Source organism: Schistocerca americana, chromosome 4 (assembly GCF_021461395.2).
Source record: "Schistocerca americana isolate TAMUIC-IGC-003095 chromosome 4, iqSchAmer2.1, whole genome shotgun sequence".
In the NCBI taxonomy this organism is placed as follows: Eukaryota; Metazoa; Arthropoda; class Insecta; order Orthoptera; family Acrididae; genus Schistocerca; species Schistocerca americana.
The window spans coordinates 345188866-345216831 of NC_060122.1; the positions used below are offsets into that span (position 1 = coordinate 345188866).

Here is a 27966-nt window from a genome sequence, read left to right on the forward strand (position 1 = left end):
TTTTCAATAGCCTACTACTGAGCCTTTGTGGTCTACTTTGAAGAGATGGACGTGTGATTGCTATCCATCTCCATCACTGTTACTTGACTTGTCATTATTTTATAGGAAGAACAGTTTAATATTCCCTTGACAACCATACATGACTTGTATTCATCCATTCTGAGATGACTGAAAGCTGTTTGGAATGCCAACCGTTTTCCTGCAACATACACTCCTGGAAATTGAAATAAGAACACCGTGAATTCATTGTCCCAGGAAGGGGAAACTTTATTGACACATTCCTGGGGTCAGATACATCACATGATCACACTGACAGAACCACAGGCACATAGACACAAGCAACAGAGCATGCACAATGTCGGCACTAGTACAGTGTATATCCACCTTTCGCAGCAATGCAGGCTGCTATTCTCCCATGGAGACGATCGTAGAGATGCTGGATGTAGTCCTGTGGAACGGCTTGCCATGCCATTTCCACCTGGCGCCTCAGTTGGACCAGCGTTCGTGCTGGACGTGCAGACCGCGTGAGACGACGCTTCATCCAGTCCCAAACATGCTCAATGGGGGACTGATCCGGAGATCTTGCTGGCCAGGGTACTTGACTTACACCTTCTAGAGCACATTGGGTGGCACGGGATACATGCGGACGTGCATTGTCCTGTTGAAACAGCAAGTTCCCTTGCCGGTCTAGGAATGGTAGAACGATGGGTTCGATGACGGTTTGGATGTACCGTGCACTATTCAGTGTCCCCTCGACGATCACCAGTGGTGTACGGCCAGTGCAGGAGATCGCTCCCCACACCATGATGCCGGGTGTTGGCCCTGTGTGCCTCAGTCATATGCAGTCCTGATTGTGGCGCTCACCTGCACGGCGCCAAACACGCATACGACCATCATTGGCACCAAGGCAGAAGCGACTCTCATCGCTGAAGACGACACGTCTCCATTCGTCCCTCCATTCACGCCTGTCGCGACACCACTGGAGGCGGGCTGCACGATGTTGGGGCGTGAGCGGAAGACGGCCTAACGGTGTGCGGGACCGTAGCCCAGCTTCATGGAGATGGTTGCAAATGGTCCTCGCCGATACCCCAGGAGCAACAGTGTCCCTAATTTGCTGGGAAGTGGCGGTGCGGTCCCCTACGGCACTGCGTAGGATCCTACGGTCTTGGCGTGCATCCGTGCGTCGCTGCGGTCCGGTCCCAGGTCGACGGGCACGTGCACCTTCCGCCGACCACTGGCGACAACATCGATGTACTGTGGAGACCTCACGCCTCACGTGATGAGCAATTCGGCGGTACGTCCACCCGGCCTCCCGCATGCCCACTATACGCCCTCGCTCAAAGTCCGTCAACTGCACATACGGTTCACGTCCACGCTGTCGCGGCATGCTACCAGTGTTAAAGACTGCGATGGAGCTCCGTATGCCACGGCAAACTGGCTGACACTGACGGCGGCGATGCACAAATGCTGCGCAGCTAGCGCCATTCGACGGCCAACACCGCGGTTCCTGGTGTGTCCGCTGTGCCGTGCGTGTGATCATTGCTTGTACAGCCCTCTCGCAGTGTCCGGAGCAAGTATGGTGGGTCTGACACACCGGTGTCAATGTGTTCTTTTTTCCATTTCCAGGAGTGTATTAGGCATGTTAACATGTTGTCTATGTGGTGTTTCCATATTTTTGTCCTCCCCCTGTACCACTATTCAGATATTATGGGAACGAAGTAAGCAAATTTATCATAAATAACGTTCAAAAAATTCTATAAGGAGTACTGACACGTACATAAAGATAATATCCCACAGGGAACTTCACAGAATGAACTGATAGCAGTACTAGTTAGATGCAGCTGAGTACTTTTCAGTCATAATGGAAGTGTCATCAATAATCAGAGTGAAGAATGTTTCTGGCTTCTGCGCTTTGAAAGTTATTCATATAGGTTAGGGAATAGTACAGGCTCAATCAAATTCTTTAGAAAAGTTACAATGAAATTTCATTGTTTATGGCTGGTAAGTGTTGATTAACAAATGAGGATGTGGCCTGTAAAGCTGAAATTCAATTGTGGAATCCAATTTCATGCAGGATACTGTGATTATTATGATAACTATAGAGTGGAGAACCTGAGCAGCAGGTACACACATAAATTGAGAGTTGAGTATTGTAGCTCAACTTTTGAACATGTTGTCTTTGTCAGGGAAGGACTTACATACTTACACAAACACAGGGAGAAGAAAGAACTAATGTACTGTAGAGAGAGATGATGAGTTGTTGGTAGGGACAGTTTTCAAAGAAATTGTTCTCGGCAGTTTACAGCAATGAAACTCCAAGGCTGTGTCACATTGTAACAATTAATGCTATAATTAAGAGTATTGTGCAGAGCAGATTACAGTTTTATGGTGATCAGAGATTATCTTGGAAAAACAGAAAGTATCACATTATCAACCTACTTCCATTTATCAGACAGCTATTCATGTAGTTCATACACGAGTGTCCCACAAAACAATGTAAAAAAAATGTATACACTGCTACTGAAAGATGTCCTCTTGTTACTGTCCATCCAAAAGATATTGATATAGAACTCTTTCTCAAAACATTGATTAAGCAAGGAATTCTTTGTAGCACTCTGCTTCCACAGAATGCAGCCTCTGCAAATGTAGCTTGATAATGTTTGTCGTATCTACTTATTTCAATAGAAAAGAGATAATTGCAAATGAAGCCCTTCACTGGATTGTAAAACATGTACAGTCACATATTTTGGTAGATCACCATTCAAATTACTTCATTCCAATTTAGTGTACACTCCATCAGTAATGTGGACTTGGGATTCAGAAATGGACAGGATGTCTAGTGTGTTATTGAATACCAAACTGACAGAAAACGAACTGTAGTGTTCATTTCATCAGCAGCAAACAGTGTTGATTGGTAAACTGCAGGGAAGCATCTACTTTGAATGTTCCTGGTTGCTAAAAGTCAGTTTCTATACAACAGTTCTTTGCTGTAAATATTAAACAAACATAAAATACAAGAAAGTAAAGCAATTAAAATCAAAACTTACCAAGTAATTTACTTGATCTTCTGGTGCACATGGTATCTGGAATTCATCAATAATGTCATAGAGCTCCTTACAATAATCCATCTGAGTTTCCATCATATCAACCTAAGAAAAACAATAGCTTTAAAACAGTTTTGTAAATATAAATAGTGTTAGTGTAAATAATTACAGAAAATAGGGTACTTATAAATAAATTTTACTCACACTGGAGGCAATAGAAAAGCATATGCTTACCAGCCACTGAAATAGGAACTGGAGCTACATACATTAACAGCTACACCAGAAAAATAGAAATTTAAAAAAAAAATGATGATTTCATGGCCTGAAATAAGAACACAAGAAACAGGAAGAAAAAATACAATACACAGGAGCTAAATGTTATAAAATGTGGTTCAAAACCCATTGTCATTAGTAGCACAATGTGAAGGAAATTGTCAGCAGGAACATTATTGATACAAATTTCAGACTGGAACAATCAGACGACAAAAAGCGACATGCAAAAACTGCAAACCAAACTTGAAAGAAAGCAAAGAGAGCCAATGGAAAAAGAAGTCATGAAAGGCAAAATAAAGATTTGATGATGTGGAGAAGTAGGTTATTAAAAAAAAAGGCAGTGAGAAGAGAGGAAAAAAATTAAATTAAAACATCAACAATGCTATTGGACACTCATTAACATGAAGTGAGAGATGTATGTTGTCAACAGAAAAGGGGCATATGAAAGATTTCAGTCAAGAATGAACAGCAAATTTTGACAAGGAACTAACTTTATTACTGAATAGTAAACAGTAGGAGTCAATAAAGAGAAATGGAACACTAAAAGCAAATTGCAACACAATGGCTTGCAGAGTATGGATGTAGATGTATATCTTTAGCTTTTCAACTGTATAGTAACTGCTATATGCAAAGACACATTATGGCAACATGGTGAGAATGATGTTCCACTTTAAATAATTCATCAGCATCAGAGAGTACACCAAACAGAACACAGTGAGTGTTCTCATCAACTAACTACAATTTACAGCACCAATAACTCATTCTAAGTTGTTCTTGTTTGGGCTAAGGGTGCAGGGCAGCATAACCTTGGCTCCGTCACAATATGTAAGAATTCACAGAAAATGATGAAATGATTCACATGCATGGGTGCATACATTCCAGCAACACCCCAGAAAATCTGGAGATTTCAATCAAACTTGGCACACATATGACCTAAATGAAAAATATTATTGCTGGGGTAGGAACGTGCTTTCATCTTTTGGACTGCTAATGTAACGGCCATCCAAACAATTTACCTATATGTGTGTAGTAATGTTCAGCCTGCTGATATATGAAACATAACTGTGAAAAATATTTTCATTCACAATAACACAGAAAGAAAATATCTTGCTAAGAGAACACAGTTGAGAGAAGTTTTATATGGGAGTAGACATATCTATTCTGTAAGAGCAATGACTCCATAACTAAACAACCAATTGAGATCAATGAATGTAACAGTATCAAGTCAGAGGATATATGGAATTGTCAATGCTCAAACACAGCCGCAGTAAAAACAAACACACAACACAAATGCAGCGGATGGCAAAATTGATCACTACAGAAGTCCCTTCAAGGGAAGCAGAGCATCATCTAAACAGCATGCAGGGAAGAGTACACATTATCCAGACCTTGTTGTAAGTTGTGGAAGCAGATCTGTGATTGATGGTGCGCGTGCTTGCTGATGAGGCAGGTTCACTAGGGTATCAGCTGGCATTACATCTGGGAACACAAAAGGTGCAATGGAAACTGTATGGGGGTTTGCCATTTACTGTTATATCCAGTGTTCTTGGCCCGCTTCATATACTTGGTGTGGACCTATGTTAGGCTCTGCAGTGTTGGTTTAACACCATCCGAAAATAGCATTACTTGTGTGCATGTTTCAAAGTCGTGATGTATGAACCTGGATGCTGTACCATGTCTCGAAGCTTCAAAAAGGTGAATACATGTTATGTGCTCTCTCAATCAACAAGTGAAGGCTGGCCGGTCTTGGTCAGAAGCCTGAATGAAATAAATTCTGCAGGGAGCCACAGTGCTCCACCGTAAATTGGTTCTGCTGATGAGGAATCAAAGTCTGATTCATATGTATTTGGGAAACAAAGGATAAAGCAGAACCATAGGTAAAGCTGTCATGCAATTAGTTTCATGGCACATTAGTGCTACCTTTAAGGAACAGTGCCAATGTTCTAACATTCCATTGCTCACTGAGTGAAAATCCGTAGTTTTGTGTTGAACACTGCCAGAAAATTTGGTTAAGTTGGGTCAACAAACTGGATTCAAACTGGCATCTGTTGCCTGTTGTGATATGCAGCTGGCAACCAAATCGAGATATCCAACTTGATTTCTGCTGAAATGCTGTCAATTGGCACTGCTTCCGGCCAGCAAGTGAAGTGATCAGTTGTTGTTAGAAGGTAACATTGACCATTTGACAGAGGTAGTGGGCCTAAAACATTGACATGCATATGTGTAAATCATGAAGATGTGTCAGAGAAATCTCACTCTGGTGCATGCACATGGCAGCATACATTGCTGTGCTGACACTGGATACATGCACGAGTCCATCTTTTTGCACTACAAGACAAAAAAATCGTTTCGAGACCAAGTGAAATTATGATCTGATGACAGGGAGGCACTAGTTATGCAAGCTATCAAAGAAACATCTGCAGAAAGCAGTAGTAGAAATGGATAAGGCCCTTCACTAGAGACATCACAGTATATTCTCCAAGTCTCTCAACATGCAAGCTATCGTTACAGCAGCAGACATCCAACTTCTTATCACCTACTCATGGTTTCAGCATTCTTCAACCACTTTCCTTAGATGCTCAGGATATTACCACGCAACAGCTGACCAGCTTCATCATTTCTGAGATGCTCGCTCCCAGGCACTGTGCCACAACAGTCTGGTTTTTGTCAGAGTTCATTAAGTCAACGGATTTCTGGATTTGCACCCTTTATTATCACTGGAATCCGTCTCTGCTCTGCTCATACACTTCTATTTCCATGTCACATGCCCTCAGTGCAACCAGGCACACAGAACCTCATGGTGGGCAATGGCCATAATGTTCTGGCTCACAAGTGTAGTAGGTCACAATTATGTAGACATAATGACTTCAGTGAATAAATCGTAACATTAATAACAGATAAATGTGATGGAATATTGTTGAAAACAATATTATGTGCCCATTATATGAAATCACAACCATCTTGACAAGAGAGAAACTAAATACTGGATGGTAGCATAAGAAAATGGAAAAAAGTAGAACTTTAATATGTGCTTGCAGGATGTACCATTGCATTCAGCTTGATAAATCATGTCTAACAATCATTTGAAAGTGAGATTTAGAGATAGTTTCATTCATTACCTTGAAAATCACTAGCTCTTAGAATGAAATTTTCACTCTGCAATAGAGTGAGCAGTGCTATGAAACGTCCTAGCAGATTAAAACTGTGAGCCAAATGAAAATTTGAACTTGGGACCTTTGTCTTTCGTGGACAAGTGCTCTACCATCTGAGCTACCCAAGCATGACTCACAACCTGACCTCACAGCTCCAGTTCCGCTCCTACCTTCCGAACTTCATAAAACTCTCCGGCAGACCTTGCAGAACTAGCACTCCAAAAAGAAAGGCAGAATTGGAGCTATGAGGACAGATTGTGAGTCGTGCTTGGGTAGCTCAGATGGTAGAGAACTTGCCCATGAAAGGCAAAGGTCCCGAGTTTGAGTCTCAGGCCAGCACATAGTTTTGTTCAACTAGCTCTCACATTTCAGCAATTAATAGGAGGTATAAAAAATATATTTATTTTTTGAAAAAAGAAGCACATTGTGTTCGTGAGTTTAAATAGATTTGTACCTTATGCTGAGCTGAGTCAAGGAAAGTAAGATATTCAACAAACTGTATTGTTGTCCTTGGTTCCAGTTCCAGAAAAGCTTGGGCTTCTCCAGCTTCAGTAATAAGGTCATCTATCTTTTCTTTGCCAATTCTGAAAAAAAATAGCAATAAAAGTGACAGAACATTTTGCAACATTACTGTGAGATATTTTGCTTATATTATACAGCTGTCTACACTCTCTCACCCACAGTGTTCCTCTTTTCCTACTTTCAGCTTCAGGTTAAGATTTCATTCAACTTTCAATATTAAAAATTTGTTCATTTTTTATTATAATCTGATGAACTCTCACTTTTGAACAGCTCCCTGACGCGAAAAAAAAAATGAAAACACAATGTCTGAAACATTTTGAATGTGGCATTCTACGTCTTCTAAAATTTTGTGATAGTAATATACTGCTTTTTGTTCTAGCAGTACAATTCATGTGATTCTTTTTATGTACTCATAATAATGGCACAGAACATTATTCCACATTACAAAAAATTGAAATACGTAGCACATGGTTGTAGTTTTTATAAGATGTAAACAAAATTGATAATAAATCTTGTGGTAGGATGATCAGAAATAGGCACATGAAAACAGGGTAACCTGTGATTGTGAAATTCACTATATAATGCACTTTCATTTGCCCTTATAATTTTAGTTCTGCTTTGGTAGTATGTACTAACAAAATGTGCAGGAAATGTGAATATTTATTTACCTTCATTAGCCATATTGGCTTTAAAAATAGTCCTTTGAAATCCTGAAGAACCTGTGCCCACTGGGCAGATGGTTTTGGCTACAGCAGTGGGTATGCTTCATGTAGAATGCAAGTCTGAAATGAGCAGCTGAACAATACGATCACTCAGTTTTGATAATTTGTCATTGAGAAAAGTGGCACAGAAAAAGGTTAAAGAGCTCATTCTGCAAACAGGAGGCATGGGGATAAAATCTCCATTTAGTCACTAAAAATTATGGTTTTTCATAAATTACCTAAATATCCTAAGGTGGATGCTAGGATGATTTCTTTGAAAAGGGTATGTTCAATCACATTTTGTAATGTAAAATCTGACCAGAAGCCCTGATGACCCTCTCTACAATAGTATATTAAAATCTACTCTCCCTTCCTTCATTCTCTTTAACAAACCATCTATTTCTCTGTGGTTGTAATATCATTCTACATATTAATTACTAATGCAGGTATTTGCAAGTTATTATTCAATATTTAGAATTATATATTAGGTTGGTGTATAAGTTCATAGTGTTTTTGTTTTGCATTCCAGTAGCTACATCCACAGCAACTGGGATGCCAACATGCAGAACAAATTGTCTTTTTCTTTTAGTTCCCTGTTGCTATTTGAATTTACATGTTGTCATTTTGTCATTTGGAGACAGTGGAAGCTACAAAATGGAGTCCCAAGTGGAGAAATTGAAATATTTCTGAGATAGTCTTCTGTTTCAGTTCAATAGAGGGTGACAGCAGTGGAGGCAGCCAGAAATATTTGCACCTTGTATGGGGATAATGTCACTGGACAGAGCAAGATAATAGTTTTCTCATTTTAAGGAGGACCACTTTGACATTAGTGATTCTTCATGTTCAGGAAGACCTTCGATGTTTGATGAAGATTGTTTAAATACATTAATCCACAATGATCCACATCAGTGCACTCACGAACTGGCAAATGTGATGAATTGTAATCATCCCAACAAAGCAGCAACTCTCTGTACAAAGACCTGCATGCTCCCACAAAAGATAAAGTTATGCATCTTGTGGAACAGCAACAGTGTAGTGTACTACAAATTGCTTCCCCAAGGTGTAACCATTACTGCTGACACTTATTGTCAACAACTGAGATGTCTTGCAGACACAATCCAAGAACGATGACCAGGAAGACTACCTGAAGTGATGCTACTCCACGATAATACCCACCCTCGTTCTGCTAGACTAACAAAAACGCTATACAGGAGTTGGGATGGGAAGTTGGTCTGCAGTGCCTTGTTTACTTGATCTTGCACCTTCAGATTTTTACCTTGTCAATTCTCTATTGAACAATCTCAAGGAACTTCCTTTCCAAATGAAAATGTGCTCCAAACATAGCTCGATGAGTTTTTTGCCTCAGAACCATGTGGTTTCTACAATTGTGGAATCGATAAGTTAGCCTACAGGAAAATTAAAGAGACCTTTGGAGAAAAGAGAACCACTTGTATGAATATCACGGGCTTGGATGGAAATCCAGTTCTAAGCAAAGAAGGGAAAGCAGAAAGGTAGGAGGAGTATATAGTGGGTCTATACAAGGGCGATGTACTTGAGGACAATATTTTGGAAATGGAAGAGGATGTAGATGAAGATGAAATGGGAGGTATGATACTGCGTGAAGAGTTCGACAGAGCATTGAAAGTCCTGAGTCAAAACAAAGCCCCAGGAGTAGACAACATTCCATTAGAACTACTAACAGCCTTGGGAGAGCCAGTCCTCACCAAACTCTACCATCTGGTGAGCAAGATGTATGAGACAGGTGAAATACCCTCAGACTTCAACAAGAATATAATAATCCCAATCCCAAAGAAAGCAGGTGTCAACAGATCTGAAAATTACCGAACTATCAGTTTAATAAGTCACGGCTGCAAAATACTAACGTGAATTCTTTACAGACGAATGGAAAAACTAGTAGAAGCTGACCTCGGGGAAGATCAGTTCGGATTCCGTAGAAATATTGGAACACGTGAGGCAATACTGACCCCACGATTTATCTTAGAAGCTAGATTAAGGAAAGGCAAACCTACGTTTCTAGTATTTGTAGACTTAGAGAAAGCTTTTGACAATGTTGACTGGAATACTCTCTTTCAAATTCTGAAGGTGACAGGGGTAAAATACAAGGAGCGAAACACTATTTACAATTTGTACAGTAACCAGATGGTAGTTATAAGAGTCGAGGGATATGAAAGGGAAGCAGTGGTTGGGAAGGGAGTGAGACAGGGTTGTAGCCTCTCCTCGATGTTATTCAATCTGTATATTGAGCAAGCAGTGAAGGAAACAAAAGAAAAATTTGGAGTAGGTATTAAAATCCATGGAGAAGAAATAAAAACTTTGAGGTTCGCCAATGACATTGTAGCTCTGTCAGAGACAGCAAAGGACTTGGAAGAGCAGTTGAACGGAATGGATAGTGCCTTGAAAGGAGGGTATAAGATGAACATCAACAAAAGCAAAATGAGGATAATGGAATGTAGTTGAATTAAGTCAGGTGATGCTGAGGGAATTAGATTAGGAAATGAGACACTTAAAGTAGAAAAGGAGTTTTGATATTTGGGGAGCAAAATAACTGATGATGGTCGAAGTAGAGACGATATAAAATGTAGACTGGCAATGGCAAGGAAAGCGTTTCTGAAGAAGAGAAATTTGTTAACATCGAGTTTAGATTTAAGTGTCAGGAAGTCGTTTCTGAAAGTATTTGTATGGAGCGTAGCCATGTATGGAAGTGAAACATGGACGATAAATAGTTTGGACAGGAAGAGAATAGAAGCTTTTGAAATGTGGTGCTACAGAAGAATGTTGAAGATTAGATGGGTAGATCACATAACTAATGAGGAAGTGTTGAATAGGATTGGGAAGAAGAGGAGTTTGTGGCACAACTTGACTAGAAGAAGGGATCGGTTGGTAGGACATGTTCTGAGGCATCAAGGGATCACCAGTTTAGTATTGGAGGGCAGTGTGGAGGGTAAAAATCGTAGAGGGAGACCAAGAGACGAATACACTAAGCAGATTCAGAAGGATATAGGTTGCAGTAGGTACTGGGAGATGAAGAAGCTTGCACAGGATAGAGTAGCATGGAGAGCTGCATCAAACCAGTCTCAGGACTGAAGACCACAACAACAACAACATATCATACCTTTCTTTATTCTATACTTGTCCCACTATCCTACAAATCATCAGAACAAATATTTGACTGATATTCCTGAATAATTATCACCATTAGTTCCTCCCTGGCTTATGGTCATTAGTTCTTCCTTAGTTTCTACTATACTTCATTTTTCACACTTCCTTGTGTGATATAGACCGTCTCTGTTCTTATACCTATGTATAAATATATAAGAAGTGAAGGAGGAAAAAAAAAAGGCAACTGGAGAACTGTCATATGTCGACCATACATTAAGTGCATCTACCCAGATATACACAAGTCTTTATCACCCTCTAACATTTTCCTGACAACCGGAGACTGAGTGGTACTGGGGTGCAAGACTCACACGCCTATCGCAGGTGATTTACATGTTGTGTGCAGCCGACCTGCTTCTCAGGACAGACGGCTGCGTCGATCTTCACAATGCTTCTTCTCCGAAGATTTTGTGCTGGTTACGGAAATGATACTGAACTACTTCTCTACTTTTGAAATGATTTCTTATTCTCAGAATACATCCATACCAACTTCACTATATTTTCTTCTTCACAATAAAACAACTACACAAGTTTCACATGCACTTTCAAGTATCGCAAATCAACCCCATCTGGAAAACCTTAGTACTTAACATACATCACTACAGTCTCTTTGGTTTTAATAACCCATGTTAAAACAGTTCTTGCCCCTAGCAAGTCAAACAACAGAGTATAAGAGTCTCCAGATAAAACATACTTCATTTGTTCCCAACAGTCACTACTATTTCATTGCCAAAGAGTAGACCTTCATTACTCCTTGTAATGGAAGTATGGCTTCCAAGGTGTGTGTGGCCACCACTTGTCAGTGCCAACAGACTGCCACAACTTTAGTCTTCTTGTAACACACACCCATCTTGGACACACATAAACTGTGACGCAGTAGACACATTTCCACTCTCACACACTCGTTCTTAAAATATCGTGTGTTCGAGATGGTGAAATATGAGTGTCTCTAGAATTTACCCCAAAATTCTTTAGGCCTACAACATGAGTACTGATGCAATGAAATATGATGCAGAAATGACACAAATAGTAAAATATTAGAATCTAGAATTTTGAATCAGCACACAGACCTGGTACATACAGTCTCACACAAAGGAAAATTCAGAATTTGGATTTTACGTGTAAATAAAATTTCAAATGCATGGATATTTTACTTAGCTGAAGGTGTGACAACTTCTGTGCTAGCACCCCAAAGATGAACAAGGTATCATCAGTTTATCTCAGTCAGAATTGTGAAAATTTCAGAGCAGCAACAAAGCACATCTTCTTCTTGGAGCAGCTAACAATGCAGCAATGCAACTCCATTCACATACACACTATCAGAAGGTCTTTACTATTGTAGCTGCAGTTCTCTGTGAGATATAGAATGGCTACCAGAATGGAATAATGCTGTTTAGATTCAGATCTGGTATGGTTCATAAGAGCGTGAATAGCACCAGACGTTGACAGAATGTGGTGAAGAACACTGGGTGCCACATACTCATGTGACACATCACTGAGATTGAAATGGACCTCACTGAGGGTCTTTGTTTGGCCGGCTGGCGAAATCACCCAATATTTAGATTTGTAGGGCATCTGGATGTGACAGTGCAGCGATATTGGACTACATCGGAATGTGAGGGCAGGTATACTTGTCATTGTTCCAGTTGACCATGTCCAGTTGATCCAGTTGATAACCTTAACTCCATCCCAGTGCCAGTATCCAGGATGTCAAGAACCAATTACAAGGGTTGTGGATCAACTTGCTTCAGGGAAGGATACGATGTCTTTATAGCCCCCTTCTAAACTGAATCATTACATGTATTCAGGCTAGAGATGGTGCACTGTCATACTGGTAAGTGGGCTCATACTACCAAGTTGTTTGTAAATTTCACAATTTTGTTATCACTGAAATAACATCATGTATCCTTTCAAACCTTGAAATCTCATTTTTTCCATCTTCCCCTTCTTGGTGCATCAGTTTTTTTGCTGGCATTCCAGCAAAAGTTAGTAAACTTTGTAATGTAACCTCTCATAAGGAATGACAGGTGGCAGTTCTAATTATTCAATGGTTTAAACTGTTTCATTTATTTGTGATACATGCAATGGTGTAACATAAAATTCTGACTTGAATATATATCATGAGAAACTTTGGCTGCTTGCAACATTCTGATGTCACATATTCATACTTTCTTTCATTTTATGAAAAAGGGGATCAAGCCTTGACACATCAGATATACTGGTTAATTGTTCTTGGACCCACTGCTTTTAAGAAAGATTTAATCTCATCTTTATATAATCATACATAGGCAAAGTAAATGGCATGCTTCATAATGTCTGTATGTGACATTACATCAGCCTTTGCAAAAATTGGGGCTAGTTAAATTTTGGAAAAATAATCATATTTTTAAATATGTATCCACAATCACAACTATTGTAAGTATAGAAAGATTACTGAAGTACTCCTGAATTTGTCATTTACACTAGTAGCTATCAATTCTTCCTGGTGTGAAAGAAGAAGCTTCCACCACAGTAGTTTGCGGCAGACAGACTTAAAAAGTCTGAGATAGATAAAGAACCACACGAGTTTCCCTTCTTTTATTTGAATTCTCTATGGAAAAGAATGACAGAGATCCAAGAATTTGCATTACATGGCCTAACTTTGTTTAGATTCACAAACATATGTTGTTGTTGTTGTTGTTGTTGTTGTGGTCTTCAGTCCTGAGACTGGTTTGATGCAGCTCTCCATGCTACTCTATCCTGTGCAAGCTTCTTCATCTCCCAGTACCTACTGCAACCTACATCCTTCTGAATCTGTTAAGTGTATTCATCTCTTGGTCACCATCTATGATTTTTACTCTCCACGCTGCCCTCCAATACTAAATTGGTGATCCCTTGATGGCTCAGAACATGTCCTACCAACCGATCCCTTCTTCTAGTCAAGTTGTGCCACAAACTCCTCTTCTTCCCAATCCTATTCAACACTTCCTCATTAGTTATGTGATCTACCCATCTAATCTTCAGCATTCTTCTGTAGCACCACATTTCGAAAGCTTCTATTCCCTTCTTGTCCAAACTATTTATCGTCCATGTTTCACTTCCATACATGGCTACGCTCCATACAAATACTTTCAGAAACGACTTCCTGACACTTAAATCTATACTCGATGTTAACAAATTTCTCTTCTTCAGAAACACTTTCCTTGCTATTGCCAGTCTACATTTTATATCGTCTCTACTTCGACCATCATCAGTTATTTTGCTCCCCAAATAGCAAAACTCCTTTACGACTTTAATACAAACATATGATAAACCACTAAATGTATAATGCAGTAGCGCAAACTTCACCAGTCATACGGCGAATTTTAGTTTTCTCTTTACAGTCCAGTTTTTCCTTTTTCTGTTCTTTCCTGAACCTTAATTACATTTCCAACTAAGTTAGCGATCGACAAGTCTTATATAAAGTGTAACCACAGTAGAAAGATCAACTTCTCATGACTTTAAGCTTACAGTCATGTATTAAAGTGATGTACATAAGTTTCTTACAAGAAAAAATAAATAATGTTTCCTGAGAGTGTTGTGTCTGAAATACATCTCAAATACATCTCAAATCACTTAATACAGGAATTACTCTTACATAGAAATAGTAAAATATAACAAGTAATCACACAACAAGCACTGAAGGATACTTGGCTAGTAGGCAATTTCATATAAAGTAATGTCAGTCTAATTCTTTATTCATGGTGCAAGTCACTGTGTTCTTCCATTGCTATGGAATCACAACCTCAAAACTTGTCCTTTTACTTATACAGAATGCTGAAAGTGAAAGGAAGTTATAGGAAGAGTATGAACTGCCAATAATTGACGCACACCCTTTCCTTTGAAACAATTATCCTTCACACTTAAATCACTGAAATGATATAATTTACTGTTATGATGAGTTATTTTGAGATTTATTGTTTCAATGTAAAATTAAGTGAATATGCCAAGATCAGTACGCTTTGGAAATCTTAAGGATCAATGAGTACAGAACCTTGCACTGGATCTTTGAAATCATCTGATGTATCAATACTCAGGCATCACGATGCAAAACCAAATTTTTAAGATTCAATACCTTGTTGACTTAAGCGTTTTTTAAATAAAAACTAACATGCATGTCATCAATAATACACAACTCCTCTCCCATTTTAAACTATAGTCTGTCCTTTGACTTTTTCAGCTCCAAGCTTGCAGGGAAATGACCAAATGACCACTACAGGGATTATATGAACAATCTTTAGGGTGATCAATGATCCATTTTTTTAAGTACTAACCAACCACTTTCTTCTTGTAGCTGGGATAAAGATCTTGCAGCAGAAAAAAACTGATCATGTTCTAGAGTGTGTCTTTCACCACCATCTATTGACAGATTTGTGTACTTCCATGCAATTGGAGCTTTTGTTCAGTGGGCCATATCCATCAAGTGTTGAACATGGTGGACTATGATTTAGAGTTTCACATTCACAGGGAATCTAGAGATGGCAAAAGTAAGTAAAAACAGCGAATTACGTATTTGCATATTCCAATCTTTTACGTTATAATTTATGTGTAGTCAGATATGAGGGTAATTGCAACATATCACCACATAATGAAATAACAATGTTGTATTGTACATTCTGCCAGAGAGCCACAATGATACTGAACCATGTGAAACTGTGTTCATACAAAGCCAAGAATAAAAAACTCCCACCTAGTTCCTTACATATGTCACAGAAACTAATGTTTTGTGAATAATTGCAGCATTTCCATTGAAGATCAATGTGTAACTCATCTAAGTATAATAGTTCTATTATTTTGTTCTCCCTCTTTTAACATAAATGAGACAATAGTAATAAACAAACACAAAGTGTCAGAGGAGAAACCACTAAAGGAATTCATGTAATGGATCGACAGTATATGAAAGTCATTCAAGAAGTCAATAAAGGTGTGTACAACTACAAGTGGGCAAAATGATGGAGAAAAATGTCTTCCTGAGCTGTCCAGTCATAAGTATAGGAACAACTGTACTACTAAGGTGAAAGCTGAAGTCATAAATTCGTGATTAAAGGAAGCTCACAGAAAGTTTTTGGCCTTCAAAAATGTTGATGTACAAAATAGTTTCAATGTATATTCTGTTCAGAGAGAGAGAGACAGAAAGTGCCACACAATAGTGGATCAAATGGAAGAACTACTAAAACATTTCAGAAGGAACCAAAAGAAACTACGCATACTCTCACAATACATTCAAAAGAAGATTATTTTGTAGTAAGTGAGTCTTACTTTTTTAAAAGTGGTAAAAAGTAGTTGATGATTACACAGGGTTCCCAGAACTGTGGTTCATAGATCAGAAAAACTGGATGTAAGGGGGCAATCACAGTTTGCAAAAGTCGATAAATCTACATCTAAAGAAGATATTTTCATACACATGAATGATTATTTTAGAAGCCAACATATGACCAAAAATGTCATTCCTCCAAATTAAACACACAAATTATGTATGATCTGTATGCACGTTTCTGCAGGGAAACAAATTGGAAGACATAAGACACTTGGGATTACAAATAAAGTACAGAGAGAAACATTGAAAAATACTCATTAGCTGTATCTGTGGAAGGGGTAGTTTGCAAGAAAGTACCACAGAAATGGGAAGAATAAAGCTTCTCTGAAACATTTCTTTTCAGTTGAATTTGGAGAAATGTTGAAATGTCAGCAAATTATGCCTAGTTCTGCAGACAATAATTAAATGTGCATAATATTGGAAGAAGGATGTAAGGAAGAAAGGAAGGAAGGAAGAAACATAGGAGTTTTATGGCCCATCAACAATGAGGTCATTAGAAATGGAGAACAACCTCAGATTACAAAAAGATGGGGAAAGCAAGTGGCCCATGCCCTTTCCAAAGATGCCTTCTCATCATGCACACAGAGGAATGTAGGGAAATCATGGTATACCTAAATCTGGATGACCATGTAAGGATTTGAACTGTCATCCTAGTGAATACGACTCCAATTTGCTGACCACTGCACCACTTTGCTCTGTCATAATCTTGGAATTCATGGCTTTGGGAGTGAGGAGGTTACAGTGTTTATGTGACTTGAAGTGCTTGCCTCATGAACAAGTGACAAAATTGGACCATGGATGATTCAGTATGATAGTGAGACACTGAATAATGGTCTGAAGGATATTGTAACATATTCTGTCAATTGTGCTGGACAAAACAGGAATTTTGAAATGGCTATAATTCCAGGTGTTCTTGTTAGCAAAAGAGTAGGGAGTTTTGAGCAATGATGTATGAGAACAGGTCATAGTTTCCTAACAAATGAGCAGATTTTGTTATCACTGAGCACACATGCTGCAGACATTATATTCCCACATCGCTGAATGCTTGATGTAACTAGTGTCTAAAGTGAAGAAGAAGGAACAGATAAATAACATAGTTTCACTTGCAGAGTGGGCTACAGAGTTTTCCATCACAGTAATATGCCTACTGCTCAACAACAAATAAAATAACTGCAAATTCTGAGGCTTCATACAGAATCAAATGGTAATGAAAGTCAATTACTCTAACAGTCAGTTTGAAGACTGGTAAAAGTTTGGACTTCAAGAAACATCTTCCTTAACCATTGTTTATGATGCCTTCTATGTGAATATAACATAAGAGAATGGAGTTAATGAAGAAAATTAAGTAGGGGAGAAAAACAGTAATGAAATGAAAGGATATGCATTGGTTTTGTAAATGTTTGGGTATGCTGTCCGTTTAATGTATCTGCATAAAAACTTCTTGCAATGAAAATGTAAACAATGGGCATGGTTTAGATTTTCCCAATTTCCTATTTGTTCTATAATAATAATCATGATTTATTTCTACCAAAACAACCACTGGAATGCAAACTCTGACATGAGTGTATTTTTTAATAAAGTAATAACATTATGTTTTCAATTCTTGTGCAGCTTGTATTATTTGTAACAAACAAAGAGAAGTTCATTTATCTCAAATGTAAGAATATTAACATGATCCCATATCTTTAAATCAAGTGTCCATTTGAAAATTATATTTTTTCCCCCTTGTTAACACATACTCAAATTGAAAGCCAAACTACTTACCGTGGTAACGTAAGCTCAACTGCACCTAATAAAGCTGTCGTAACGGGCAATACAGTTCCCTTTAATCTCTCGAAGACTAACTGGAAAATCCCAATATCTTGAGAATCCTGGAGTTTATTGATATCATCAATTTGTTGATGATAGGATGTAAGAAGTTTTCTAAATTTCTCCATAACTGAAAAAGAACATACAGAAGTTATGACTTTTTATAATTCATTGAATAGCTTAATGGGACAATAAAGTTTTATAAAATAATATTTGCAACTACATGACTAAACATAAAAGATTCAAAAAGCAAAAAGCAGGCAATCAGTTTTGAGTAGCTAGCAGATCATTTAAGTGCTACGTGAGAAACAGCCCCATTAAATGTTTATAATGGTTCAAAAACCAGTCTGTCACTCACTTTAAATAGGGCAGACAGTATGGAAGTACTCAGCCTATCATAGGGATAATGTGACTGCAAGATTATTAAGATACAGCGTGTCTGAAAAGTCCCTCTGCAGCAGTGAGCTCTGCACAGGTTGGCAGCACTTTCATGTTTTTGTGTATGTCAGGGGCTGGGATTCACTGCTAGTGGCTGTGGTTATGTTGGAAAACTGGATTCAACATCATTACAAATAAAAGAGTGAAATTAATTATATTCATTACAATTAAATACACTGTATTTACCAACATCACAGTAGGTGCTGAAAATGTTTTCCGCTTTATTGAAGGCATAGGTTGGCAGCACATTCATGTTGTTGTGTAATCCAGGGGCTGGGATTCACTGCTAGTGGCTGCAGTTATGTTGGAAAATTGGATTCATCATCATTACAAATAAAAGAGTGAAATTAATTAATTATATTCATTACAATTAAATACATTGTATTCACCAACATCACAGTATGTGGTGAAAATGTTTTCCGCTTTATTGAAGGCATTGTTCAACACATTTACTTTTATTTGTGAACACCTTTACCAATGTTTCACGTGTAATCAAATGCAGATAATCAATTGTTGCTGTCTTCAGTTCATCTATTGTCTTTGTTGTCTTTGGGTTATTTTGATACACAAATGTTTTTGTCACACCCCAACAGAAACAGTCACGCAGAAACAGATCCAGTTAGTGTGGGGACTATAGACCATTCATAATTAGTCTGTCTCTACATATTCCATTTAAAAGTCATAGGGAATTGTGTGCTGTATGAGCAGCAGCATTGTCATGTTGAAAAAAATGAATGACTGATCTCATTGTCATTCAGCAGGGCAATAAATGGATAAATTATCTGGGAACAATAGACATCAAAAGTGATGGCCGTATCAAAAATGATCAGCCTTATAATACACACTCACGTTACGGGAACCCACACTCTAATTTTCTCTATGACCAATGGTGTCTGTCTTCAGGCATTTTTATTTTCGGATGACCAACTTCATGAATTCTGGGAATTAATACAGCCAGATAGGTGAAACAAACCCTCATCAGCAACAAATGTATGATATAAAACACCACTTTCATATCAGTTAACAAATTGCTGAAACCATTCACAATATGTTATTCATTTCCCATGGTCCATAGAATAAAATTGTTGCACAGCAGTAATTTTATACAGATACATTACCAGTTCTTTGGTAACAGCCTGTTGCCGTATAAGAAACCTTAGTCTCTTGTGATAATCTCCTCACTTATTTTGTTGGACTCTGCAACATGGCATCCAAAGTGTTGTCAAGCTTCCATTCCTTTAGAATTGTGGGCCTACCAGTTCATGGTGCATCATGAACTGAGCCTGTTGTCTGGAATTTGCGAATTAAACCACATAGAGTATCACAATATGCACACATTTAAGCAGAACGATACAATCTAAACTGCCTTCCCACATGCTCCATGAAGTTTCCTCCTGCACAGAAGAACTCTTCCACTGAAAATGTCCTTGTTGCAATAGTAAGCATTCTCACTACACTCAGCTTGCACAAGAATTATACAATAACACAACTATATCTGGAATGCACATGCAACACTACCCCCCCCCCCCCCCCCCCCCTTTTCCCTACCACTGCTGGTCCACCAAACACACGCTGTCAACCTATCATCCCCCACACAATAAGACACATGAGGGTAACTGCTGCAGAAAGACTTTGTGGATGCTCAGTGTTAAGATTATTAAAATTATTGTGTATCCTACTCACAAACAGATGTGTTAAGATTATTGTAAAAATATTATTGTACAAAATTTAATTAAAAACTGTAGTAAAGTAAATTCTTTTGATGAATTTAATCATAGAATGTAAAATAAGAGACAGATTCAACATTATAGGATATTTTCACTTGTTTTCATGACTATAAAGATAACTGATGAATTTAATTGCAGCTGTTCTTCCACTGATAATGATTAATAGTTACCACACTTAAAAACCTGCATAGTTGATGACATTATGACTTAAACTTGCAAATGTAGACCCAGCGATGACTTGTAGTTTTTATTATAATAGCACAGACGAATTCTTGTAATTCTGCCCGACATATTAATACATCAGTCAACATAATTGTGCATATGTTTGACAAGGTTGCTACGCACCATAGGAAAGGATACATCTGCTGGTGCCAGTTCATGGGGTAAAGCAGATTTAAGGGCCACTGTGGACTACCGCAGCCTCACTTGCCAACCCATTGATGTTTACAATAACCTACTGAAGAAAACCTATGTGTTTTTTTTCTAGACTATGATTTGGGCTTTGTTGTTACCTACTACCAATGTTTTGTTAGCCCATGAAATTGCCTATCTGCCTAATGTGTACTGCTTCCGCACGCAGCTTCAATGACCAATGCACCTTCAGTAGATGAAACAAAAGTAAATGGATACATGAAAAATGTGTTATCCATGCAGCAAATTTGCAGAGTACGGTACTGACTACGAGGAGACTTACAACAGTGGAGATAAGAATTTTTGGGAACTGCAACCCACCCCATGCTGGAACATAACTTGTCAAGTAGTTTTGGTGCGTGTTTCAGCCAAAATGTTCTACCAGTTTCTCAAGCTCTGGAAATGACAGGTTGCGCAGTAGCACAAGCTGGCACACAATCTGATGGATCTTGCACAAGGACAGTCACTTTTGACAACTCCAGCTTTCCCACCATTCAACAAAGCTCAAAACGACCAGGAAGAGTATCCAAAGCACTTCATTTGCAGGCATGCAACATTACAAGCCAAGAGTGATTGAGACCCTTTCTATTATCTATGAACCCACAGCTCTATTATAACAGAAAAAAATTGCCCAATTCATTTGACTCATCAGTCTGCCCCTTACCACTTTTTGCTCACTTTTAAATGAACATTTTGTTACAGAAATGCATGAGCTGACTGCCTGTTTATAGTTTCTTCAACTTCATATTACATCATCTGACAAGTTTTGCGTCATGGGTCCCAGATACACAAGGCCCAGGTAGAAAATGCCAATTGACATGTTCTTGTGAACTATCATGCACAGAATCACTAATACATGACATGATTAGCTCCTGAGAGTGAAGTGAACATTCAAGCATTATAGCAATCAGATCCTTCTTTAGCTGAAGTTTGGCATCTGGCTAGTACCTCAAAGATTTCTCAAGCAACTCAGACTACCAATTCCACTGATTGTGAAATATCAGAAATGCCATCTCAATCAGCAAATGCAATGTAACTTAGTCCATCTGATGGTCAAATCATCCACTTTGAGTCATCACTGCCACCCCTCACCACTACTCATCCACTTTTAAGTGATCATTCTGCCATAGAAATGCTTGTGGTGGCTGCTTGTTTAGAGTTCCTTCAACTTCGTAAGGCAACATCTGGCAGTTATGCATCATGGACACAGATGTGCAAGACCTAAGTCAAAAATGCTAATTGTCATGTTCTTGTGGAATATCACATGCAGAATAATTGATACATGACATGATCAGATAGCACCAGACAGTGAAGTTCATGCTCAAGCATTACAACATCCAGATCCTTCTTTAGCTGAAGTCTGATATACTGTTAGCACCATCAACACTTCTCAAGAAGTTCAGGCAACCATTTCCACTGATTGTGAAATATCAGAACTGTCATCTAAATCAGCAAATGTAATCCAACATAGACTGTCTGATAGTGAAACTGCAAAAATACTGAGCAGTGCAAGTGGCAGTGTAGCAGTTTTTGCTTGGCCCAGCACCCTAACAGTGTTTCCTTTTAACCATAGCAAACTTTTTGCTGACTGCTAAGTTGTTCTGATTGTTTTTGCCTACAAGCTAGACATGTGCACATTATTCTGTCAATAATATTTTCATAAGCCATATTGTAATTACATCTGTCAATAATGTTTACACCAAGATCACATAGCAGATATTCTATGAATTAGCCATGTCATCAACAGTCAAGGTTGCCTTTGCAAATAAATGGCATGGCCAGTGCCCCATGATTTTTCAATGGTTTCTCGAACAACTCACAAGGTCTGTGCCTGGCTGTGCCAACTATCTTGATGGTATTGCGGTCTCCAGTGCCTCCAGTTCTGATTATCTCAATAACTAACGTACACTCTTTTTGGTTTTACAGGCCGCAGGGTTAAAACGAAATTTGGAAAAGTGCCACTTCTTTCAACCTTCTATTGTTTATCTTGAGTTCAGGGTCTCTAGTACTGGTATCAGAACCCTTCATCAGAATGTCTCTGCCGTTGTAGTTCTTCTGCGTCTTATGTAGGTCAAGAACTCCTGGTTCTTAGTAAGATCACTTATTATCATCAGTTTTTGCCTGGGGTGGTGTCGGTTGCACAACCATTAATGCCTTTCTGCAAAAGGGACATCTTTCCACTGGTCGCAGGCATGTGAAATAACGTTTTCCAAACCCGAGTCTATGTTACAATCTGCACCTTGCCTCATAACCTACCAACTGGTTCAACATTTAGTGTTAGTAACAGATGTGTCCCAGCATGCGCTACAGGCAGTGTTAGCTCATAAATATTCTGATGGCCCCAAGTGGCCCACTGCATACACATCAAAGCTGCTTAATTCTCTCAGAAAAGATATTCACAAATAAAGATGCCCTTGACATTGTTTATGGCTTAAAGAAGTTTCATGTTTTCCTGTATGGTGTAAAATTCCATTTCGTCACAGATCACAAGTGATTAGTTTCGTTGTTTAACCCCTCAGCATCATTGCCAGACAAAGCAGCACATCGTCTCCAACATTGGGCACTGTTCCTCTCTTGTACTACTATGAGATTCACTTCTGTCTCATGGCTAAAAATGCAAATTCTGACACACTCTCCCATCTTATGGCTGGTCCAGACCCAGTTTGCAGTTGGGAGGAGTTGTTCTATTTACACATTGATGAACATGCTCAACAAACTGCCAATAGTTTTCCAATTACTAGCACTCAGCTCATGCAGACTAGTACTACCGATCTGATTTTATGTAAAGTGGTATAATGCTTAAAACATGTCTGGCCTGAGGCACCTCCATTGCAGACATCTGAACCCCTCCATACGTACTATGTGTTTCACTATTGTTTCTCTGTCATTCCTGGTGATCTACACCTTGGTACAGACTATTGAGCTACTCATGTAGTGGTTCCCTTGGCTCTCCTTTCTGAGATCCTGGAATTGATATATGCTGCTGATCACGGGCGGGTGGGGGGGCAGAGGTTCATGCTCCAAAACATCAGCCCACATTGAGGTTTTTTGGCCTGGTTTGGATGATGACATTGCTGGTTTGGTTAAGGCATTCTCTCAATGCACATTGCAGAAAGCTGCCCTGAGGGCAATGTTGTCTCCATGCCCACAACCTTCTCTGGTCTGGGACTGTCTCCACGTCGATTTTGATGACCTTTCCTTAATACAAACTGGATAATAGTTATTGATGCATTATCTCGATTCCCATATGTTGTTTATTGTCCATCAACACTCGCCTCTGCTGTTGTGGTGGCCCTATTGAAAATTTTTTCCATCACAGCACTTCTGGCAACATTGGTCTCTGATAATGGCCCTCAGTTTGTGTTGCAGGTGTTTGCCTGCTTCTTCAATGCCTACAGGATTCACTACATTTTCGTCCCGCCCTTCCATCCACAGTCCAATGGTGAGGCCGAAACATTTATTAGAACATTCAAACTTCAAATGAAAAAGTACATGACTCAGTCCCTATTGGAAGTTGGCTTGGATAAATTTCTGTTTTCCTATTGGTACACGCTGCTCGGGGCCAACAGCCACACCGAACTGCTTCACAGGTGTCGACCCTGAATGCTCCTTCATCTCCTGCGGCCCAACCAGGGATGCCAGTCCATGCAGGCATTGTCCTGTTTCTGGCACGTGATGGCTGTCTGGGTTCACAGGTTTGGTCGTCACCCAAAATGGATTCCTGATGTCATCTCTCGATGGTGCGACAGCTTTCTCTGCAACAACTGTATGGAGGAGTGTCTCTGTGCGCATCATTATGACCAGTTGCGCCTGCGTGAGGATGACCAGACAACCCCAGCCAGGGCACAGACATCACTAAGGCGGACTGCCTCGGATCACTTGAGGTAGCTGTGTCACTGAGAAGACATGTAAGGGATTCTCCATCATTGGTGGATGAAGCTGGTGCACCTTCTCCAATACTGCTACCAGTACTGCTACCAGAGCCATCTCCTCTGCCTCAGATGCTAACTGCAGGGCACCACCACTACCAGGTGGACCTGATGTGAACATGGAGCTCTCGTCAACGTCCATTATGGGTCGACACAAGAATTCAGACTGCTACTCTACCCGCACCCCAAGTACTTCCATCCATACACCCAGTATCAGCACATCATCTCAGTCAGAGCCTCGGAGAGGAAGATGCCATGGACATCTCGTGAATCCAAGCTGTTCGCCAAGGGAAAAGGATTGAAGTAATCTGCTTACACTTGAAAGCAGTGTGCATTAGCAGTGTTTTGTCATATGCGAGAGTGCACCGTGAAAGAACAATACTGTGAACTTCCGATAGAGCCTGCCACAGGCGAGTGCTTATTTAAACCCTGCCACACTATGCTTGCTCTCAGTTATCATATTATTAATGCTTGTATACATTTGCCTTCTCTTATTGTGTTGAATGTATGTTATGGTGACTGGCGTACATGCCACAGTCTAATAAAGTTGTACTAACATTCTTGGTTGTGTTATGTGTCCAAATTACAACAAAAACCACTTCAACAGAGCATTTTGAAAGATGGAATGTCTGTGCTAACAGCAAAAAGTTGAAATTAGGGGAAAAGGCCTGCTGACATGTTAGACAAAACAGTTTTAGATACAAATGTGAAACTGAGTAAAATAAGGTTACAATTGCAGACAGCAGACATCCAATTACAGAGATGATGTGCTGCCCCCCCCCCCCCCTCCCTCCCCACCACTCACCAGATCTGAACCCAACTGAATACATTTGGCTTGTGATTGAATGTGGTGTCAGAGTTCATCACCCCCCTCCTCAGAATTTATGGGAATTAGGTGGCTTGTGTGAGCAGATGTGGAGCCAACTCCCTCCAGTGACCAACCACAGCCTCATTGCTTCCATGCCATGACATATTGTCACTGTTATCTGTGCCAAAGGTGGACAACAGGCTATTGAGTAAGTTGCCATAAGGTTCTGGCTGATCAATGTATACACTGGAAAAGGGAGTGAGGGATGTGGCCTGATAGAAGAAGAGAAAAAGTTGGCCAAACCAAGCCCCTCCCATATGTTTCTGCAAGTCAATAGAAAGAAGTAACAGAAACATTATCACTGACCACTGGTTTCAACTATAGAAGTAACTGGGGAGCAACAAAAGAGGGGACTAACATATGTGGTAACAGTCAGAAAGGACAAGCACAAATTTTCCCCAGAGATTTTGACTGATAAAAGCAGACTAGTTGGATCAACATTCTATGGCTTCTCTGAAAACACAGCACTGCCTTCATTTGTTCCTACGAGAAACAAAGTAGCTATTCTTGTAACTTCAATGCATTACACAATTGATAAAGATACTATAAAAAATGAGCCTGGATTATCTGCAACTACAATGCAACGAAATCTGGTGTAGGTTTGCTTGGCATGAAGTGTGCCAAATATTCATCAGACAGACATACATGGCTGATGGCAGTCTATTACAAACTAGTAAACATCAAGTTGTGTCAACATCTTTTTTCTGTATATATGCTACAGAGGAAACACCGTAATGGCTCATCTCAAATTCACCAGGAGTCTAGCCATGAAAATGAAACAAGCCACATTTAAGGAGGCACCTGTAAATTCAAAATTTACCATGAGATATGAAGCCAATCATCCACAAAGTTCTGGAAGGCATTCAGGAATCCAGCAAAGCCATACCAAGAGATAGAACAGGAAAGAGGAAGAGTATATGAAGTGCTGTGCACCCAACAAAAGGAAAATGGCAAATAAGAATGTAGTACAAAAATGTGTGTGTCAGCTATGTAAATGTGCTATGATTTAATATTTTCAGTTCATTAGACTATAACCTTCATTTACATTTTTGGCAATCTTTGATTTATTTTCATGCGGATGGTGACTGATGTAACAACATTAACTATCATTTCAATACTGATACTAAATGACTGCACATACACATGATATTTCATGTTTATTTTAAATACTGTAAACAAAAAAGGCTGAATAATTAAATTTACCTATAATATGAATTAGCTGATTATTTATTTTTGTCAACTAATGTGAAGTTATGTGATAAAAAATGTTATGAGAACTAAGAGAACAAATGTTTCTAGTTACACACATTTGAGAGATGTTTCAGGTTAAGGGATAACAGATGGACAGACAGACAGAAGGATGAAAAATGACTAAAAATATGTGATTGTATTACAGAAATATAAATTAATGATTTTAAGTGATTTAGAAGCTCAAAATTTGTACACATTCAATGGGCCATAAGCCTTAATGCATGACAAAAATTTGAACTTGATATGTACACTTGTTCCTAAGAAAAGGGGTTCTTAACATTTGGACAGACAGACAGGTGGACAACAAAGTGATACTTTAAGCACTCTGTTTTTACAGATTAATGAAAAGGACTCTAAAACTGAACGGAAAAAAAAGACTGAACAAGGATGGGATGGTGAAGAAGTGGGACCTACAGAATAGATCCAGGAGAGAAATAATTACAGAAATGCTATCATTTGAATGTACTAACACTTTACAAGACAAATAACCCCCTGACAGTGTCAACAAGTACTGGAATTCATTGAAGGAAGGAACTGTAACAGCAAGGCAGAAAAGTATAGGGTATGTAAATGGGAAAAGGGCAAAAATGCCATGGGTTACACACGAGATGATTCTGTAGATGGCGAAGAAAAGAAAATTTGAAAATAAAAACAATAAAGATGTAAGAAAAATGTACTGAAGGTTGAATAACAAATTGCATAGAGAAACAAAGTAGGCTAGGAAAAAATGGCTGAAAAAGGAAAATGACTCAACTGAATAACTGGGGAGGAAGGGAAGATATGATTTACTGTATTACAGAGTAAATACTACAACATAGGACCTAAACAGGCCAGGAAGTGCTATTATGGAGATTCTCAGTAAAGAGAAAAATGTAGCATACAAAGATTGTGAGGACATCCTACAGAAATAGGAAGACTATTTAAGAGATTTATAAGACTCAGATCACAAACCAACAACTCTGGAACTTGACTCCATGCACAGTCTCATTGAGAATGATAAAGGACCGACAGTCATAATGAAGAAGCAAAGAATACAATAGCTGCAATGATAAATGGGACAGCAGTAGGTACAGACATGATACCAGGAGAAATATTAAAATGTTTAAACCCTTTCCAATGAATATTAGAAATTATGATTTGTCACTGCCTACCAGATGACAAGCGGGTAAAAGTAGGAGGAAGAAGAATATAGTGTTTGAGGTTTGTAGATGGCATGGTCCTCCTAGTAACAGGTGAAAGAGAATTACGGGATATAGTGGAAATATTTGTGGAATGAAAATAAATACAAAGGAAACAAAAGTAATGGCACTGGGCGGAAATTAAAAATTA

General features: G+C 39.0%; 1 protein-coding gene across 1 annotated transcript in view; it reads right to left on the reverse strand.

Moving 5' to 3' along the window:
- The window catches only part of LOC124613475 (dynein axonemal heavy chain 6-like), a 984594-nt gene that overhangs the window by 841341 nt on the left and 115287 nt on the right, over nucleotides 1–27966 (reverse strand). The window contains exons 47-70 of the mRNA XM_047142181.1: nucleotides 27589–27677; nucleotides 27435–27536; nucleotides 27052–27251; nucleotides 26432–26555; nucleotides 25693–25811; nucleotides 25076–25230; nucleotides 24835–24919; nucleotides 24456–24626; nucleotides 22168–22310; nucleotides 21696–21773; nucleotides 21378–21530; nucleotides 21254–21310; nucleotides 19801–19912; nucleotides 17969–18143; nucleotides 15944–15998; nucleotides 15501–15692; nucleotides 15042–15100; nucleotides 14659–14758; nucleotides 13304–13459; nucleotides 13038–13110; nucleotides 7660–7737; nucleotides 7252–7366; nucleotides 6924–7053; nucleotides 3048–3149 (exon numbers count right to left, since the gene is read on the reverse strand). Of these exons, the coding sequence (XP_046998137.1) occupies nucleotides 3048–3149; nucleotides 6924–7053; nucleotides 7252–7366; nucleotides 7660–7737; nucleotides 13038–13110; nucleotides 13304–13459; nucleotides 14659–14758; nucleotides 15042–15100; nucleotides 15501–15692; nucleotides 15944–15998; nucleotides 17969–18143; nucleotides 19801–19912; nucleotides 21254–21310; nucleotides 21378–21530; nucleotides 21696–21773; nucleotides 22168–22310; nucleotides 24456–24626; nucleotides 24835–24919; nucleotides 25076–25230; nucleotides 25693–25811; nucleotides 26432–26555; nucleotides 27052–27251; nucleotides 27435–27536; nucleotides 27589–27677 (2823 nt within the window). The remainder of the gene's footprint in view (nucleotides 1–3047; nucleotides 3150–6923; nucleotides 7054–7251; nucleotides 7367–7659; nucleotides 7738–13037; nucleotides 13111–13303; nucleotides 13460–14658; nucleotides 14759–15041; nucleotides 15101–15500; nucleotides 15693–15943; nucleotides 15999–17968; nucleotides 18144–19800; nucleotides 19913–21253; nucleotides 21311–21377; nucleotides 21531–21695; nucleotides 21774–22167; nucleotides 22311–24455; nucleotides 24627–24834; nucleotides 24920–25075; nucleotides 25231–25692; nucleotides 25812–26431; nucleotides 26556–27051; nucleotides 27252–27434; nucleotides 27537–27588; nucleotides 27678–27966) is intronic.